The sequence below is a fragment of the Chiloscyllium plagiosum genome, unplaced genomic scaffold (assembly GCF_037043375.1).
Source record: "Chiloscyllium plagiosum isolate Xiang-an unplaced genomic scaffold, Cpla_swu_hap1 HiC_scaffold_13, whole genome shotgun sequence".
NCBI classification, from domain to species: domain Eukaryota; kingdom Metazoa; phylum Chordata; class Chondrichthyes; order Orectolobiformes; family Hemiscylliidae; genus Chiloscyllium; species Chiloscyllium plagiosum.
Window position 1 is genome coordinate 77899969 of NW_028270151.1, and position 15131 is coordinate 77915099.

Genomic DNA, 15131 nt, shown 5'->3' on the forward strand with positions numbered 1-15131 from the left:
CATGGAAAGTGACTGTGTTACTCAGTCCTTCATTTTGAGGAGTTAGGGACTGGGATGTGATTTTAATGATCAACAATCATTGTATGTTCAATTGTCAGGGAACTTGGAGTTGATTATGTCAGATGGTGGTGTGACCATTTTTGTGATAGGACATTATCTTAGTAACAACAGCACTGAATGAGCCCTAACAGGCAGCTCCCAAGCACGGTGACTGCTTCAGAGAGCTAAGCCAAATGTTTTAGATTCAGTCAGTATTGTTGGCATCCTGTCCCTGTTCATTATCAGATCTATAAACTACTTCTGAGCAGTTAAAGCAGAGGAACTGACTATACCTAAAACAAATAGCTAGTCTTTCAAATATTTTATAAAGTCCTTGCTAACTTGAATATTTTGCAGACGCCATGGATTTCATTTCAGAAATAGATCTGACCCTATCGGCTTAAAAAGTGAGCAAATACATTGCAGGGACTGAAGGGTTTGAGTTATAAGGAGAAGCTGGATAGGCTGAGACTTTATTCACTGAAGTGTAGAATGTTGAGGGGTAACCTTGTAGAAGTTTATAAAATCTCGTGGGGCATAAATAAGGTGAATAGCAAAGGTCTTTTCCCTTGGATGGGGGAGTTCAAAATGAGGGGGTGTATTTTTAAGGTGAGAGGAGAAAGAGTTAAAAGAGCCCTGAGGGGAAACTTTTTCATATTCATAGATGGACGAAGTGGTTGATGCAGATGCAGTTACAACGTTTGGAAAGGTACGTGAATGGGAAAGGTTTAGAGGGATATGGATTGAACGCTGGCAAGTGGGACTAGTTAAGTTTGGGTAATTTGATCGGCCTGTGTGAGTTGGGCTGAAGGGTCCGTTTCCATGCTGTATGACTCTATATCTATCACCTAACATGTCTGTATTCATTCCAAAGCAATTTGAAAGCCATTACTTTTCAATTGGTGTTATGTGCACAAATGAGGTAATCAAATTACACACAGCAGGCTTCCACAAACAGCAGAATCAGCTGAGAGAGAAGTATGGCTCAGAATACCAAAATCCCCCTCTGTTCTCCTTTGAATACTATCATGTGATCTCTTGCATCTACGTGAGCAGGAAGATGAAGCCTATCTCCAAACCTGCTGGTCATTTAGACAAGCAGGTCCTCTCATTCATTTATAGATCTCTGTTGGCCATCTGCATTTCTGAGGGTAGAACATGGTTTGCCAAACACTCACCTCTTTGTTCAGTGATGCTTCCAGGTGGAGAGGTTTATCTGACATGAGGAATTGTCGGGTCGTTTTAGCCACTGGCTGAAAAATTGGTTTATCAGGAGCATACTGTACTTTACGGATAACCATTGACACGGAACTCCTGGGGGAAGAAAAACATTGAGGATATGAATAATTGTGATCAGGTAGATATTTTAGCAATGTAATTGTATTTGAACTGGAATGCAATCCTCTGTTGTTCTTTTAAAGCAACATGTTATGCAGATATCAGCCAATGAAGTACCCCTATGAGTGGATGAGATGGCATACATTTGCAAATGGATCTAATGTAGAGATTTATTGTGCCCACACATGTGCTTATCCCTTACTTGTCTGTTCAAGTGGATTAGCAGACTGTGTGCATTAGCAAACTGACTGGGTGCACACTGTCGTATTATAGATTCCAGAAAAACAGTCCACCTTCAAGCCAGCTAGATGACATCACAACATGTGATGCTCCAGGATAAAGATTCTCATTTCACCTTCATTAATTACAGTGCAATAGAGTCAGTACAGTCTGCAGTTAGTCTGTCAGCCGTGTCAGCGTTGCTTTCATGTAATGTACAGTAACATTAGTAAGTACACAAGCCAGACTAGGTGTAAGTCTCAGATTTTGTGGCAGTTTAAACAGTTCCTGTTGCTCATTAACTTCAAGACATCTGAATCACCAAGAATCCAGTGTTTTTGGTAGATGTTACATCAGTTAACATGCAAGGCAGCATTCAGACCATATCATACTGACAGTGGTGTTTGACCCAAGAAGCCACATCACACACTGTTACATTACAGGGCTGTGTGAGTGATCCCAGCTCACTTACTTTCCACCTGATTATGTGTCAAGAAAGGCAGCAATATTAATTACTTTCCAGGTTCAGACAAATGTGCACTTACCTTTTAGAGATTTTCTCATCGATGCTGAGAGTCTTTGCACAGAATGCCAATATTTGAAAGTCCACCCCACAACACTGTGGAAAGAGTAGAGAAACTCTCCCAAGTCACATATATAATAGGATTGAAAGGTAACATTCTACTGTTAAAACTTCCAAAAACAAAACCTACTCATTCTGAAGCCAAGCAATGGTACTGAATTCAACCAATGAGTATAAGCAGGACTTGTTTGTTTCCCCAACACAGATGAGTCTCCAAGAACAAGGAAAAAGATGGTGGGTGGAGGAGAATCAAGGGCAAGCTAACTGTAATTTCCACCTACATGTGGCTAGAGCAAATTCAAACAATTGATGGTAATGTTCTGACCTTTAAACATGTACTGCATACACAGTATTGGACCAGGGCTGACTACACTTTCATTTCCTGAACAAACCTGAGAATGGAGCATAATAGCCTAATGCTCCAACCTACTTCTGTTGGAGATTAAGCCAAATCAAACTGTCCTGCACTTAAAGAGGGGACCAGTTACACTATTTAGTTGTGCGATCTTTTAGGTGAAAGTAAGACTGTAAATGTTGTAGAGTCAGAGTTGTAAAGCATGGCACTAGAGAAGGCACAGCAGGTTAGGCAACATCTGAGGAGTAAGAGAATTGACTTTTTGGTCTTCAGTCCTGAAGAAGGGTACTGCCCGAAACATCGACTTTGTTGATCCTCGGATGCTGCCTGACCTGCTGTGCTTTCTCTAGTGGGAGAAAGGGAGGTCTGCAGATGCTGGAGATCAGAGTTGAGAGTGTGTTGCTGGAAAAGCACAGCAGGTCAGGCAGTATCCAAAGAGCCGAAGGATCGATGTTTCGGGCCAGAGCCCGGATGATGAAAGGCTTCCTGATGAAGAGCTCTGGTCGATTCTCCTGCTCCTCGGATGCTGCCTGACCTGCTGTGCTTTTCCAGCAACACACCCTCCACCATGCTTTCTTTAGTGCCATGTTTTATCAACACTAGTGCCATCTTTTTAGACTTAAATAGTCTAATCACTTACCCTCAATTCTCCATGTGCTACAAAAAGGGAGGAATCCCCGATGTAACACGTCTTACATTCACCACCTTCCTCAACCACCAATTCCAATCACCTTTACCCTCTACCTGAAAACAATAGGAGTCCCATTAGCAAAGAAGGAAATTGGGCCCCTAAATGTAGCCATAAACTTTCTTTTTGTTGCCAACAGACAAATACATTTATACTGATGACCACATTATATGATGTGACAAAATCCTGAGCATAAAACAAAGAACTTTCAACTGAAGAAATTGTATCAGAGTCTTTACCCATTTACCATTAATTTCGATTTCATCCCACTTTTATTTTTAAAGCCATTATTTTTTTAAAAAATAAAACAATGAGGCTTGCTAGCTTCTGTTTAGTACTTTAACCAAGTGCTACTCCTCTGTGCAAACTGGGAGAGTTACTATGCAAAGTTTCTCATCAGTAAACACAAAAATGAACGTTCCATCAAAGTCACTGCCGAGGAAGGGAGCTAGACAATCTATTCCTTTCTTCTAAAATTGAGACCAATTGCAACAGCCCAAGTGGTATCCTAGCATAGATCTGGGGTTAATCTTTGCCTGCCCTGATTAGTTTTACTCTATGTGGTGCTTCTTTCTCATGACATCACTGGGGAAAATCAGTGTCCTAAACTGCCAGGATTCATTATCTTGAGATCAACAGCGTTTAGTTTGTCAATTAATCACTTGAGTCAGCACAGACACATTCAACAATATTTCTATATTGTGTAGAATTGAGGTGCAAAGTGAGATTGCCTTATGAGATGTTGTGAGTCACTTTAGTTGGTTTTGAATATTCAGTGTCATGTTGGGGTGGAGCTGTTTCAGATACAAAGCTGTTCATAAGTTAGCACCATCCAATCTTTTTTCAATGTTATGATTACATGCTGATAGCTGAATAGCACATGGGCTGCTTCTGACCCAATGCATCAACAGTGCAGCATGGATTAACATAGCCTCCTTCCAAGCTTTGTCAGTGCTGTGGAGATAGGGGTCTAATGATATGCAGAATCATCTCTGGAAATGCACTATGACCTCAGCAGACATAGGCTAGAAGGTTGAAACCAGTGCAACTCTAGTGTTATGATCCTATATTAGAACACAAAGTATTTATAGACATTTTTAACTTTTATTTCCAAAAAGGGGTATTTTTAAAAAGAGGACAGTTATAAAAAAGAGAGCCAATCTGTGGATATAAATTCGTTGACAGACTGACAAAATCCTTTATGAAGCTCATGAAACGTTGCACCTGTAAAACAATCAGAGAAGCTTCAAATAGGGAGAGGTTTAATAAGAGTAGATAACAAGGGACTGACTACTCCCCCGCTCAGCAGTTAGTCACCTCATTCCCCTCCAGGAATATACAAAACTTGTTAAAAACTGACTGAAAGCCTAACTTCTGTGTGTAAGCTTTAGCTACATATTCCAGTATGCGGACTGAAATGTTGTTAGGGCCATAGCTTTAAGAGTAACTATTTTAAACACCCTGTGTTGCAGGTAAAAGAAAGGACATTCTGAGTGCTGCAATTCTATCACTGTCAATAGGAGTCAGAACTGCAAAACTAAGAATGTCGAAACTAACAAATCAAATGCCAACATCACCCTACCAGCACCATTCAATAATGACCACAACTTCTTTTTGCTCTTCATGAACAATTCAGAAACTGAGCCAAATATACATATTTTATCATTTTAGCCTCACCTTTTATTTATACTCTGGGTGTATCATTAGAATCTAACATGATCTGAAGGAATGCCTGCGGCCAAATAAAATCAGGAAACAAATGATGGGATATATTAATTCAGAGTTAATTGGATGTCAGTCAATTGGATAAATATGAGGATTTAGCAATCAGTGGTGTGTGAGTTTCATGGAGTAAGGTTAACTTCAATAGAGGTCTCACTTAAACTGTGGACAAACAGTACATGTTATATATATTAGAAGACATTGTGCATATACAAAGTTCATGTACTATTTGTGTGAAATGCTATTTTCTCTGCCTGTATCTCAACACCACTGACGCTCAGTAGCATCAATGTGTATCATTGACAAGATGCGCTGCAGAAATTCACCAAAACACCTTAGACAGCACCTTACAAACCTACAATCACTTCCATCAAGAAGGACAAAGGCAGCAGATATAGGGAAAATTACAACCTCAAACCTCTCCACCCAACTCCCATCCTGACCCTGAAATATATCAGTATTCCATTGCTGTCGCTGAGTCAAAATTCTGGATTTTCCACCCTAAATGACAATATGGGTCCACAGCACATGAGCTACAATGGTTCAAGTAGGCAGCTGACCACCATCTTCTCAAGGGCAACTCAGAACAGGCAATAAATACTGGCCAGATAGTAATGCCCATGAGTGAATAAAATAAATTGGGAATTAATGAACTGTCTTTTTGTTAATTTAAGAAAACCTGGTTAAATTGGCTCCTTTTGAACCTAAAATTCACTTGGGTCAGGGAGAAAGTGATTCTGAATTGAAAGGATCCTTATTAAATGAACATTGTTGTGACTAACTAGGGAAGTGGGTGAATAAGCAAGGGGAGCCAGTTCTCACCTTCCTCATGCAGGAACTTAATGATTTGGGGTATTCCATGCAGTACCGTAACAAATTAGATCCCCTTACTTGGGTGCTGATCATATCACTGGACACATGCCAAATGTTTTTAATAAATACTATTTAAGAAAATTCTGAGGTTTGGCAATGAGCTTTTCTGAGGAGCAGAAGAACCTCTACTAAAAAAAGTGCTGCCCTGACACCAGCCCATAACACCCACTGGTAAGCAGTTCAAGGTGACTCCTGATCTGACTACTGTATACCCTCTCATGGCTCTTTTTGAGGGAGACTTTACAATTTTACTTACTGTCTTACCAAAATAGTGTTGCTGAGTTTGACTGCAAACATAGGTTTAGGTTCTGCCAAAGTGGTCATTTGTCACTGTCTGAAAACCTTAAACTTTTTCAACACCTTCTAGGTTAGTCTTATGGGCAGAGGGTAGCAACATTTGGGCTTGGCCTTAATACACTGCCCATGGTTTCTGTACTGAGCCAGTGTTCCAGATCCTGAAGACATCCATTCTTGTCAGACACCCCTTGAGCCCACGCAGCACCTGAAAGCTCTCACCTTGTCAATTTCATTGGCACCCAGCTGCAAGGTTACGGAACAGGGGAGATAGTCCGGGAACTGTCAAAGGAGAAATAGAAAGCATGAACACTTTTGGGTTGAGACCTCATTTTGATGCAACACAAACCTAAGAAAAATAAGCTGCAATACACCGACTGCTCATTATCCTTAGTGGATAGGGGCACAGATTTTCCGTGGATAACAAAGAAAAAGGGGATATCACTCCAATTTAACTCTCCCATGGATTATAAATGATCACATGATCACACTGGACAAGTCTGGTGCTTACTTTACAATTCAGGGTGTATCTCAATATCTTACATTGCCTAGGGTAGCCCCATTATTAATCCTATATCTCCTGTTGATTGTAACTGACAATGAAATGGGTGATTCAAATACAAAAGTCTCTCTGTAAAGAAACATTTCCACTACTATCGTCTTACACATGTATGCTTGCTGTCGATATAGCCCTGCTTCAAGTGAGTGGTATGCTGTAATCACACTAGCTAATTTTCCTTCAGTGCATAGCGGCAATTCTTTAAATGTGGAAAGATTTATATAACAAGATTTTGCAGGGTGAAGAAGGCCATTCAGCACACTGTGTCTGTGCCATAGCAGAGTACAACAGTAAACCATAGTCCAGGGATTGGAGGTCACGTGTAGCACAGGCTGTGTAAAGTCTTTATTTCCTGAAGGAATTACTGAATCAAACAGATTTATATCACACTGCGGTTGTGTCATAGTTACCATTGCAGATGGTAACAATTTATTCCAGAGATTTTGTTCACTTGAATATAAGTTCCCCAGTTGTCATGATTTCAACTTGTAGTGAAAGTAGTGGAAGCGGGTTATTTAGCCCATTGAGTCCACACCAACCCTCCATACAGCATCCTACATAGACCCACCCCCTACTCTATCCCTGTAACCCTGCATTTCCTATGGCTAATCTACCTAACCTGCACATTTTCGGACTGAATCGTCTCTAACCGTACATCAAGCCACTGGATTGCCAGTCCAGTAACAAAATAATTCTCTCACCATATCGCCAGTTTATTGACAGGCAGGAGTTGCATATGGCTCCAGCAACAGCTCCATTCATTTTCACAAAATCACAACTTTGAATGACAATAGGAGCCATTGAAGATTGTGTAATTGAAAAGTAGTGATGTCAGATTATTACAAGCTTCACAAATAATCAGATAGCTTGCTAGCTCCTCCCCGGTTACAAGTACAGCAGTGGTTCAATGTAAGTACCTGAAAGTAGAATGGATAAGCTTTATCTCCAAACTTCCTTTCCAAACGCTCCTGCAACTTGGTTTGGGCTTTAGCTTTTTCTCCTGATGGAGGTGGATAGACTTGCACAGTGGACTCATATAAATCTCTTCTGAACTTTAACCCACAAACATCTATATCCTCACGCCCATAGCGGAATGCACAGAGTAGTCTGCAAAACACTGAATAGTCCAGAAATGACACAGAGATCGTAAAGTTATTTTAAGAACTTGGGAATTACAAAGTAACATAAATAGGTCAACTGAATGGGCAAAGTTGGCAAATGGAGCATAATGTTGGAAAAAGTGAAATGATTCATTTTGACTTGATGGATAAAAATGAAGCATATTATCTAAAGGGTGAGAGATTGCAGAGCCTTAAGGTGCAGAGTGATCTGAGTGCCCTAGTACATGAATCACAAAAGATAAGTATGCAAGTGCAACAAGTAAGCTGGAAATCCAATACACCATTGTTATTTTATTGTAGGGAGAATGAAATATACAGGGCATTGTAGAGACTACATCTGGAGTACTGTGTAAAATATTAAGTTTCCTATTGAAGGAAGAATGTAAATGAATTGGAAGCAGTTCAGAGAGCTTTTATATATGAATGAATTAGGTGGACTGTCTGAGAGGACAGATACAAGTTAGCTGGAGCTTAGAAGTGTAGGAGGGATTTGATTGAGAAAAAGATCTAGGCATCTTGATAAGTTGAATATAGAAAGGGTATTTTATCTACTGGGAAAATCTAGAACTAGGAATCACTGTTTCACATTAAGTGGTTACCCATTTAAGACAGAGATGAGGAGAAACTTTTTCTCACAGAGAGTTTTGAATCTTTTGCACTCTCTTCCTCAATTGTGGTAGGAACAGGCTCTGAATATTTTTAAGGCAGAAAATATCAGTTTTCTTTAATAAGCAAGTGGAACTAAAGGGTATTGGGAGTAGGCAGGAATGAGGAATAATCAGATCAGTCACAATCTTATTGAGTGGCAGAACAGCCAAAGGGCCAGATATCCTACACTGCTCCTAATTCATACGTTTGTATGAAATAATTGTCACTAAATGTCAGCAGTGAATAATGTTCCATATAGTTCTGCAACTTGTTTTACATGACATTTCATTAATCCTCCTCTATGGAAGGATTTCTCACAGGAGACATGTATTCAGCTCAATTAGTTACTATTTGTTATTTGGCTCATGGCAGACAGATCAAGGTTTCAGACCTACTGCTTCCTCTTCTTCATTTCAGCACTCCCATTAATTCTTTCTGCTTGAGGATCAACATCTTGTACATCTTTCGAAGATTCCTGGCATCGATCTAGCAAGGTAAAGCTGGACATCAGTGAGGCACTATAGGCCATCAGCAGCAGAATTGTAGTGCACTGCATCCCCCTCTGTCTACCATTACCATTATGGTGGGAGATCAGGCCTTCTTCAATAGGGAGCTCAGGTAGGCATGCTACAAGCAGCATCAGGAAAACCTAAAAATGAGGTGTCAACCTAGAGAATATGTCACACAGGACTACTTGTGTGCAAAGCAGCACAGCAGCACATAGTAGACAGAGCTAAGCGATCCTACAGTGATTAAAGAGCTGCAGTCCTGCCTCATTCAATTGTGAATGGTGATGGACAATTGAAAACTCACCGTCAGATGAGACTCCAAAAAAACCCCATCCTCAATGATGGGGGAGCACAGAACATCATGCAAAACATAAGGCTGAAGTATTTTCACCCACCTTCAGCTAGAAGTGCCGAGTGAATGCTCCATCTCGGCCTCCTCTAAAGGTCCCCACCATTATGGAATTGTTATGATTCTGCCAATTTGAGTCACTTCAAGTGATATCAAGAAACAGTTGGAAGCACTGTACATTGCAAAAACTATGGGACCTGACAACTTTCAAGCAATAGTACTGAAGACTTGTGACCCTGGTACAGCTATAACTGGCATATACCCAACCATGTCGTAAATTGCCCAAACCAACCTGGCCGATTACAGCCCTATCAGTCTACTCTCGATCCTAAGTAAAGTGATGGAAATGATCATTAACAGTGTTATTCAGCAGTACTTACTCAACAATAACTTGCTCACTGATGCCCAGTTTGTGTTTTGACAGGATCATTCAGCTCCTGACCTCATTACAGTATGTGTCCACATATAACAAAGTATGGCATCAAGAAGCCCCAGCAAATGGGTCAATGAGAATCAACAGGAAACCTCTTCACCCGTTGGAGTTATTCCTAGCATAAAGGAAGATGGTTGTGGTTGTTGAAGGCCAATTTCTCAGCCCCAGAACATTACTACGGACAGTCCTCACGGGAGTGTCCTAAGTTCAAACATTTTCACCTTCCCTCCATCAAAAGATCAAAGTGGGGATGTTTGCACAATGTCCAGCACCATTTGTCACTCCTCAAATACTGAAGCAGCCTTTGTCCATATATAGGAACAGCTGGACAATATCCAGGGTTGGGCGGTTAAGTAGCAAATAACATTCATGCCCACAGGTGCCAGGCAGTGCCATCTCCAACAGAGACAGCTAACCCTAACCATTGCCTTTGATAGCCTTTGGCATTACCATCACTAAATCCTCACTATCTACCATCTGGGGGCCATTACTGGACAGAAATTGAACTCAGCTGACTATTTAAATACAGTGGCTACAAGAGCAGGTTAGAGGTTAGAAATTCTACAGTGACCAGCTCACTCCCTGTCTCCACAACATCTTTACACCATCTACAAGGCACAAGTCAGGAGTGTGATTGAATACTCCCTATTAGTCTCGAAAGGGTTAGCTCCTATAATGCTCCAGACGCTTGACACCATTAGAACAAAGCAGTCTTTTGATCAGTACCCCAACCAACACTTTAAACAGTCATTCTCCTCACCACTGCTGCTCAGAAGCAGCAGTATGTAACATCTATAAGATGCATTTTTTAAAATTCACCAGCGCACTTTAGGTAGCAATTTTAATTCCATGACCACTGCCAGGAAGAAGATACATGAGGTCATCACAACCTGTAAGTTCCCCTCCAAGCTATACACCATCCTGACTTGGAACTATATCAGCATTCCTTCATTATCGTTGGCTCAGAATCCTAGAACTTCCTTCCTAGTAGTTAACCCTACACCCCAAAGTCTACATTGGTTGAAGAAGGCAGCTCGCAGCCATCTTCTCAGGGCAATTAGAGATGGGCAGTAAATGTTGGCCCCTGCCAGAAATACCCACATCCTGTAAAGGAGTAATAAAAAAGAGTCATGATAGTATGGTTATCCCTTCATCCACTCCTACTGGGGATGTGTTCAGTGAAGGCTTTAGCAGATGTGGCTTGAATGTGCAGCTTTTGGAAATGGAAATGGTCAGTTATCTGGTTGCAGCTATGGATGGAACGAGATTTGCCTCAGATAAAAGCTTAAAAAAACTGTCAGCCAAACAGTTGAGCTGGTGGATTGGAATGCAGGACACCTGCCTTCAGTTGATCAGAACTACGCTGGCCCAAGCCTGAAGATTCCCAAGGGGTCTAAACTTAACCAGCTCTGTGATCGGGCCTAGCCGGTGCACACCTAATTGAAGAGACCCAAAGGACCAGTACAACCTGGCCAAGGCTTCATGTACACACCTAGAGTGGGCCAGTCATTCACTGTGACAGATAGTTCATCTGATGAGAAATGGAAATTTGCAGACAATTACAGGTTGTTCTAGTATAATGTGCGTTTTGTCAATGTGAATTAGCTATAATGTGATTGACAAATTGTGGATGCCGCTTGGATAACGCAAACTTTCTAATGAACGGGTATAGCGATCATCTACAGTCTGGTTTTCCAGAGCGTGACTTTCTATAGCTTGAGGTTTCAGAGGAACACAACTGTTGCATTATAGCAGAATGACCACCACACAAGCAGTGGTCCCCAGTGAAACACAGGAGAAGCTTAGAATAAACTATATAGAACAGTGTATGATTGCAAATATGATTAGGAAGTGTCATGGTCCTCCTAATTCCACTGAATGACTTTTTAAAAATTGACGTATTACAAGTTGCTGAAATGTCCATCCATTCTGCTTTCTGCAATGTCTTCTTTAACAGGCTCTGAGTTCATATTTTCCAGGAGTCTTCAACTTGTTCAAAATATCCATCCTGGTTTGTAAAAAATAGACCTCAGGAATTTATCAGTGTTAAGAATAATTGTGAGAGTAGGGTGCAGAATGTTCCATAGAAAAATTGGTATGGTTGGTACTTGTTTTGAAACCTTGAAATGACTGCACAATGTAGCCACTAGTGTCTGTCCCAACACTTCAATGGTGTTAAACAAAAAGAGAAATTGCTAGAGAAATTCAACAGAACATCTGTGGGTAAAAAACCGTTAACATTTCATGTCCAGTGACCCTTCTTCAGAGTTTCTCCAGTTTTTGTTTCAGATCTTCAACATCTGTAGTTCTTCGTTTTATTCAATTCAATGTTGTCCATTTTCACTCGCACATGCAGGAGATATGGTCTTTAAATGCACATGCATGGGTCATTATGTGTACATCTGAGCAGGTTACAAAAGGCTATCAATGTGTTATTGGAAGTCAAATGAAATGAGCTAGAGTTCTTCAGCAATTTATTTTAAACACAGCTTGATCATGTTTAATCGACCAATAAAAGTACAGGGTTTGAGGATTTAGTGAATGTCAGATTACAGTGTGTGTGAAGTTCAGTGCGTGTGAGTGTCAGTGTGTGTGTGAGTGTCAGTGTGTGTGTGAGCATTCTGTATACATAAGGACCAATTTGTACAGGTTTCAGTGAATGTAATAAGGGTTTAGAAAATAGAACATAGAACAATATAGCGCAGAACAGGCTCTTCGGCCCTCGACGTTGCACCGACCTGTGAACTATTCTCAGCTCGTCCCCCTACACTATCCCAAAATCATCCATGTGCTTATCTAAGGATTGTTTAAATCTCCCTAATGTGGCTGAGTTGACTACATTAGCAGGTAGGGCATTCCACGCCCTTACTACTCTCTGAGTAAAGTTTGGTTTTGGTGTCAGGACTCTGAGCGTTTGTGAAGTTTTGTGTCTGAGAGGTTCTGTGTTTATGAAGCATAATCTGTACTTGAAAGTGCAAGGTGTTTTATTTTTGATCAAAAATATTATGTTAACCCTCAAGTAATAAACATCCGTTGATCTTATTTCTCAGGACACAAAACCTTTACAGAAAAGCAAGAGTCTGAGCAAATGGTCAAGACAATCATTTTTTTTTCAACATTACAGTGGGATTTCTCACCTTTTCTATCCTTAATGTAACCAGTGTCCAATACAAGCACACCATCTGCAAATAAATCAGATAAGATCAGTTACTGCAACCAGACTTGATCATGCTGTTTGGTTCTTCCAAAAACAGCTTTCCCATGAACCAGCTCAGGACACTGTGATTCATCCAGTTCAGTACAAGATAACCTATCAGAGATACTCTGTAGATCATTCTGCATCAGCCCTGGGGCTTCTCTTTAGCTCTATGATTCTGGGTAGAATCAGCACCAACCTTCCCATTAACCAATCTTGAAATGTTATGTGTTATGGTACTAACTGCCAATACTGCCAACAAACTGTCCTGGTTGTTGTGTGGTATCGGAGGTACACTATTATTGGAGTTGGATTACATGAGATGGATTTTTTTGGGGTGGATTAAATAAGAGAAGTTTTGTATTTTAGGGAGTGTGATGTCCACGCAGTGTTGCTTCTGGCAGCAGTGTAAAGACTTCATTGATTTGCTGAGGCACAGGCAGTTACCTAAGTAGCCTGTTCAGGTTTCCTTGATCAAATCAATGAAGAATCCAGTATGGGTGGCAGAGGTCACAGTTGGTGGCATACACCCATCAGGAATTAACAAAGTTCACGGAGTATTGGTAAAAGTAGGGCTAAATAAACAGGTTTCTCCCCTGATTAATTTTATAGATTTCTTATTTGGGAGATGTGGAAAATATAGCAATAAAGATCTGTAATGTGCGTTGATTACATTGGGGATAGGTTTCTTTGGAGTTGAATTGCATTGAGATTGGATTCTAAAGGAACCATATGATATTGGTTGCAATATATAGATCTATTGTGTTAGAATTATGGTATTTTGATATTTTTAGGTTGGGTTTTATTGGGAGGGAAGTCTTGTGGCACAATGGGTAGTATCACAGCTCAGAGCCAGGAGCTCCAGGTTTGAGCTCAGAGAAGGTACATTCATAACATCCATTAGAAAGACAGAGGTTGAAGGGGTCCTAATTGAGGTTTATAAAATCATGAGAGATTATAGATAGGGTGGATAATAAGAAGCCTTTTCCCAGAGTAGGGGACTCAATTACTAAGGGTCATGAGTCCAAGGTGAGCGGAGAAAAGTTTAAGGGAAGTATGTGTGGAAGGTTCTTCGTGCAGAGGGGGGTGGGTGCCTGGAATGCGGTGTCAGCGGAGGTGATAGAGGCGGGAGTCATTTAAGATGTATTGAGACAGATTCATGAATGGGCAGGGAGCAGAGGGATATAGATCCTTGGAAAATAGGTAATGGGTTTAGATAGAGGATCTGGATCAGCACAGGTTTGGAGGGCCAAAGGGCTTGTTTCTGTGCTGTAATTTTCTTTGCTCTTTGTTCTTTGTATGACCAAAATCCTCCTGATACCCCCATAGCAAGTAATAAGAGTAGGGGATTATTCAGGTCAGCCATGCTTGATTTGGACTGGTTGCTTCAAGCGAAAGCTTCTGGCAATAGGCTAGCAGACTGTTCCAGGAAAATCTAGCTGTGGAGAGAGTTACTGGGGATATATTTGTGCGCCTCATGTGTGACTAGGCTTGGGAAGACTCTCAGGCTATATTAAAGAGTCTGCAAGGGGTTATATTGTATTAAGGAAGAATGTACTGTATTAAGGAAGAATAATATTGTGGGGGATTATGTTGAGGAACGGTAATAATGCGAAATATATTGAATTATATTGTATTTGGAATTTACTGTTGTTGTACATTGTTTTTATAAAGTTGCATTGCTGAACTGTCAATAGCAGCAGCTTTTTCCTGAGCTTTGTTCAGAAGGTGTACTGCACAACAGTTTTGTTTTCTCAGCGTCCATTTAGGAAAGTCTGTTATTTTAGTGGAAACATCAGGTTGATTTTTTTAGCAGATGTAAATGCTCTGTTTGTAACATTCAGCTCATAATCATTCACAATGCAAATCTCATGGCTCAGCAGCACTTCGTGGCTCTGCCCCCAAACTTTTGTTTCACTGTAGAATCTCCATAATAAAACTGATGAAGTTGACAGCAATGTTGATTTGACTGACGCTCCAGATACCCTGTTTGTACTCTGAACAGTCCATGGTTTTCTGCATTTTGCTGTCCACTCTATGTTGATCCTATCAGCTTTTCCTCTCATGGCTATAGTGACATTTCTAAATATCGCTACATACAGTGTTTTCTTTAATGATCAAGATGGAAGAAGTTGGCGTAAGTTCTTTCTAATGCCAGCTAACAAACACTTAACTGGAAAACTACGATGCATGCCTGTCAATTTT

At 40.6% G+C, this 15131-nt stretch overlaps 1 protein-coding gene across 2 annotated transcripts in view; it reads right to left on the bottom strand.

The window, feature by feature from the left end:
* Positions 1–15131, bottom strand: part of LOC122555759 (arrestin red cell-like) — a 41208-nt gene that overhangs the window by 12603 nt on the left and 13474 nt on the right. For both annotated transcript variants that reach the window (XM_087993782.1, XM_087993783.1), the window contains exons 4-8: positions 12868–12912; positions 7588–7787; positions 6334–6393; positions 2142–2215; positions 1218–1353 (exon numbers count right to left, since the gene is read on the bottom strand). In XM_087993782.1, the coding sequence (XP_087849908.1) occupies positions 1218–1353; positions 2142–2215; positions 6334–6393; positions 7588–7787; positions 12868–12912 (515 nt within the window). The remainder of the gene's footprint in view (positions 1–1217; positions 1354–2141; positions 2216–6333; positions 6394–7587; positions 7788–12867; positions 12913–15131) is intronic.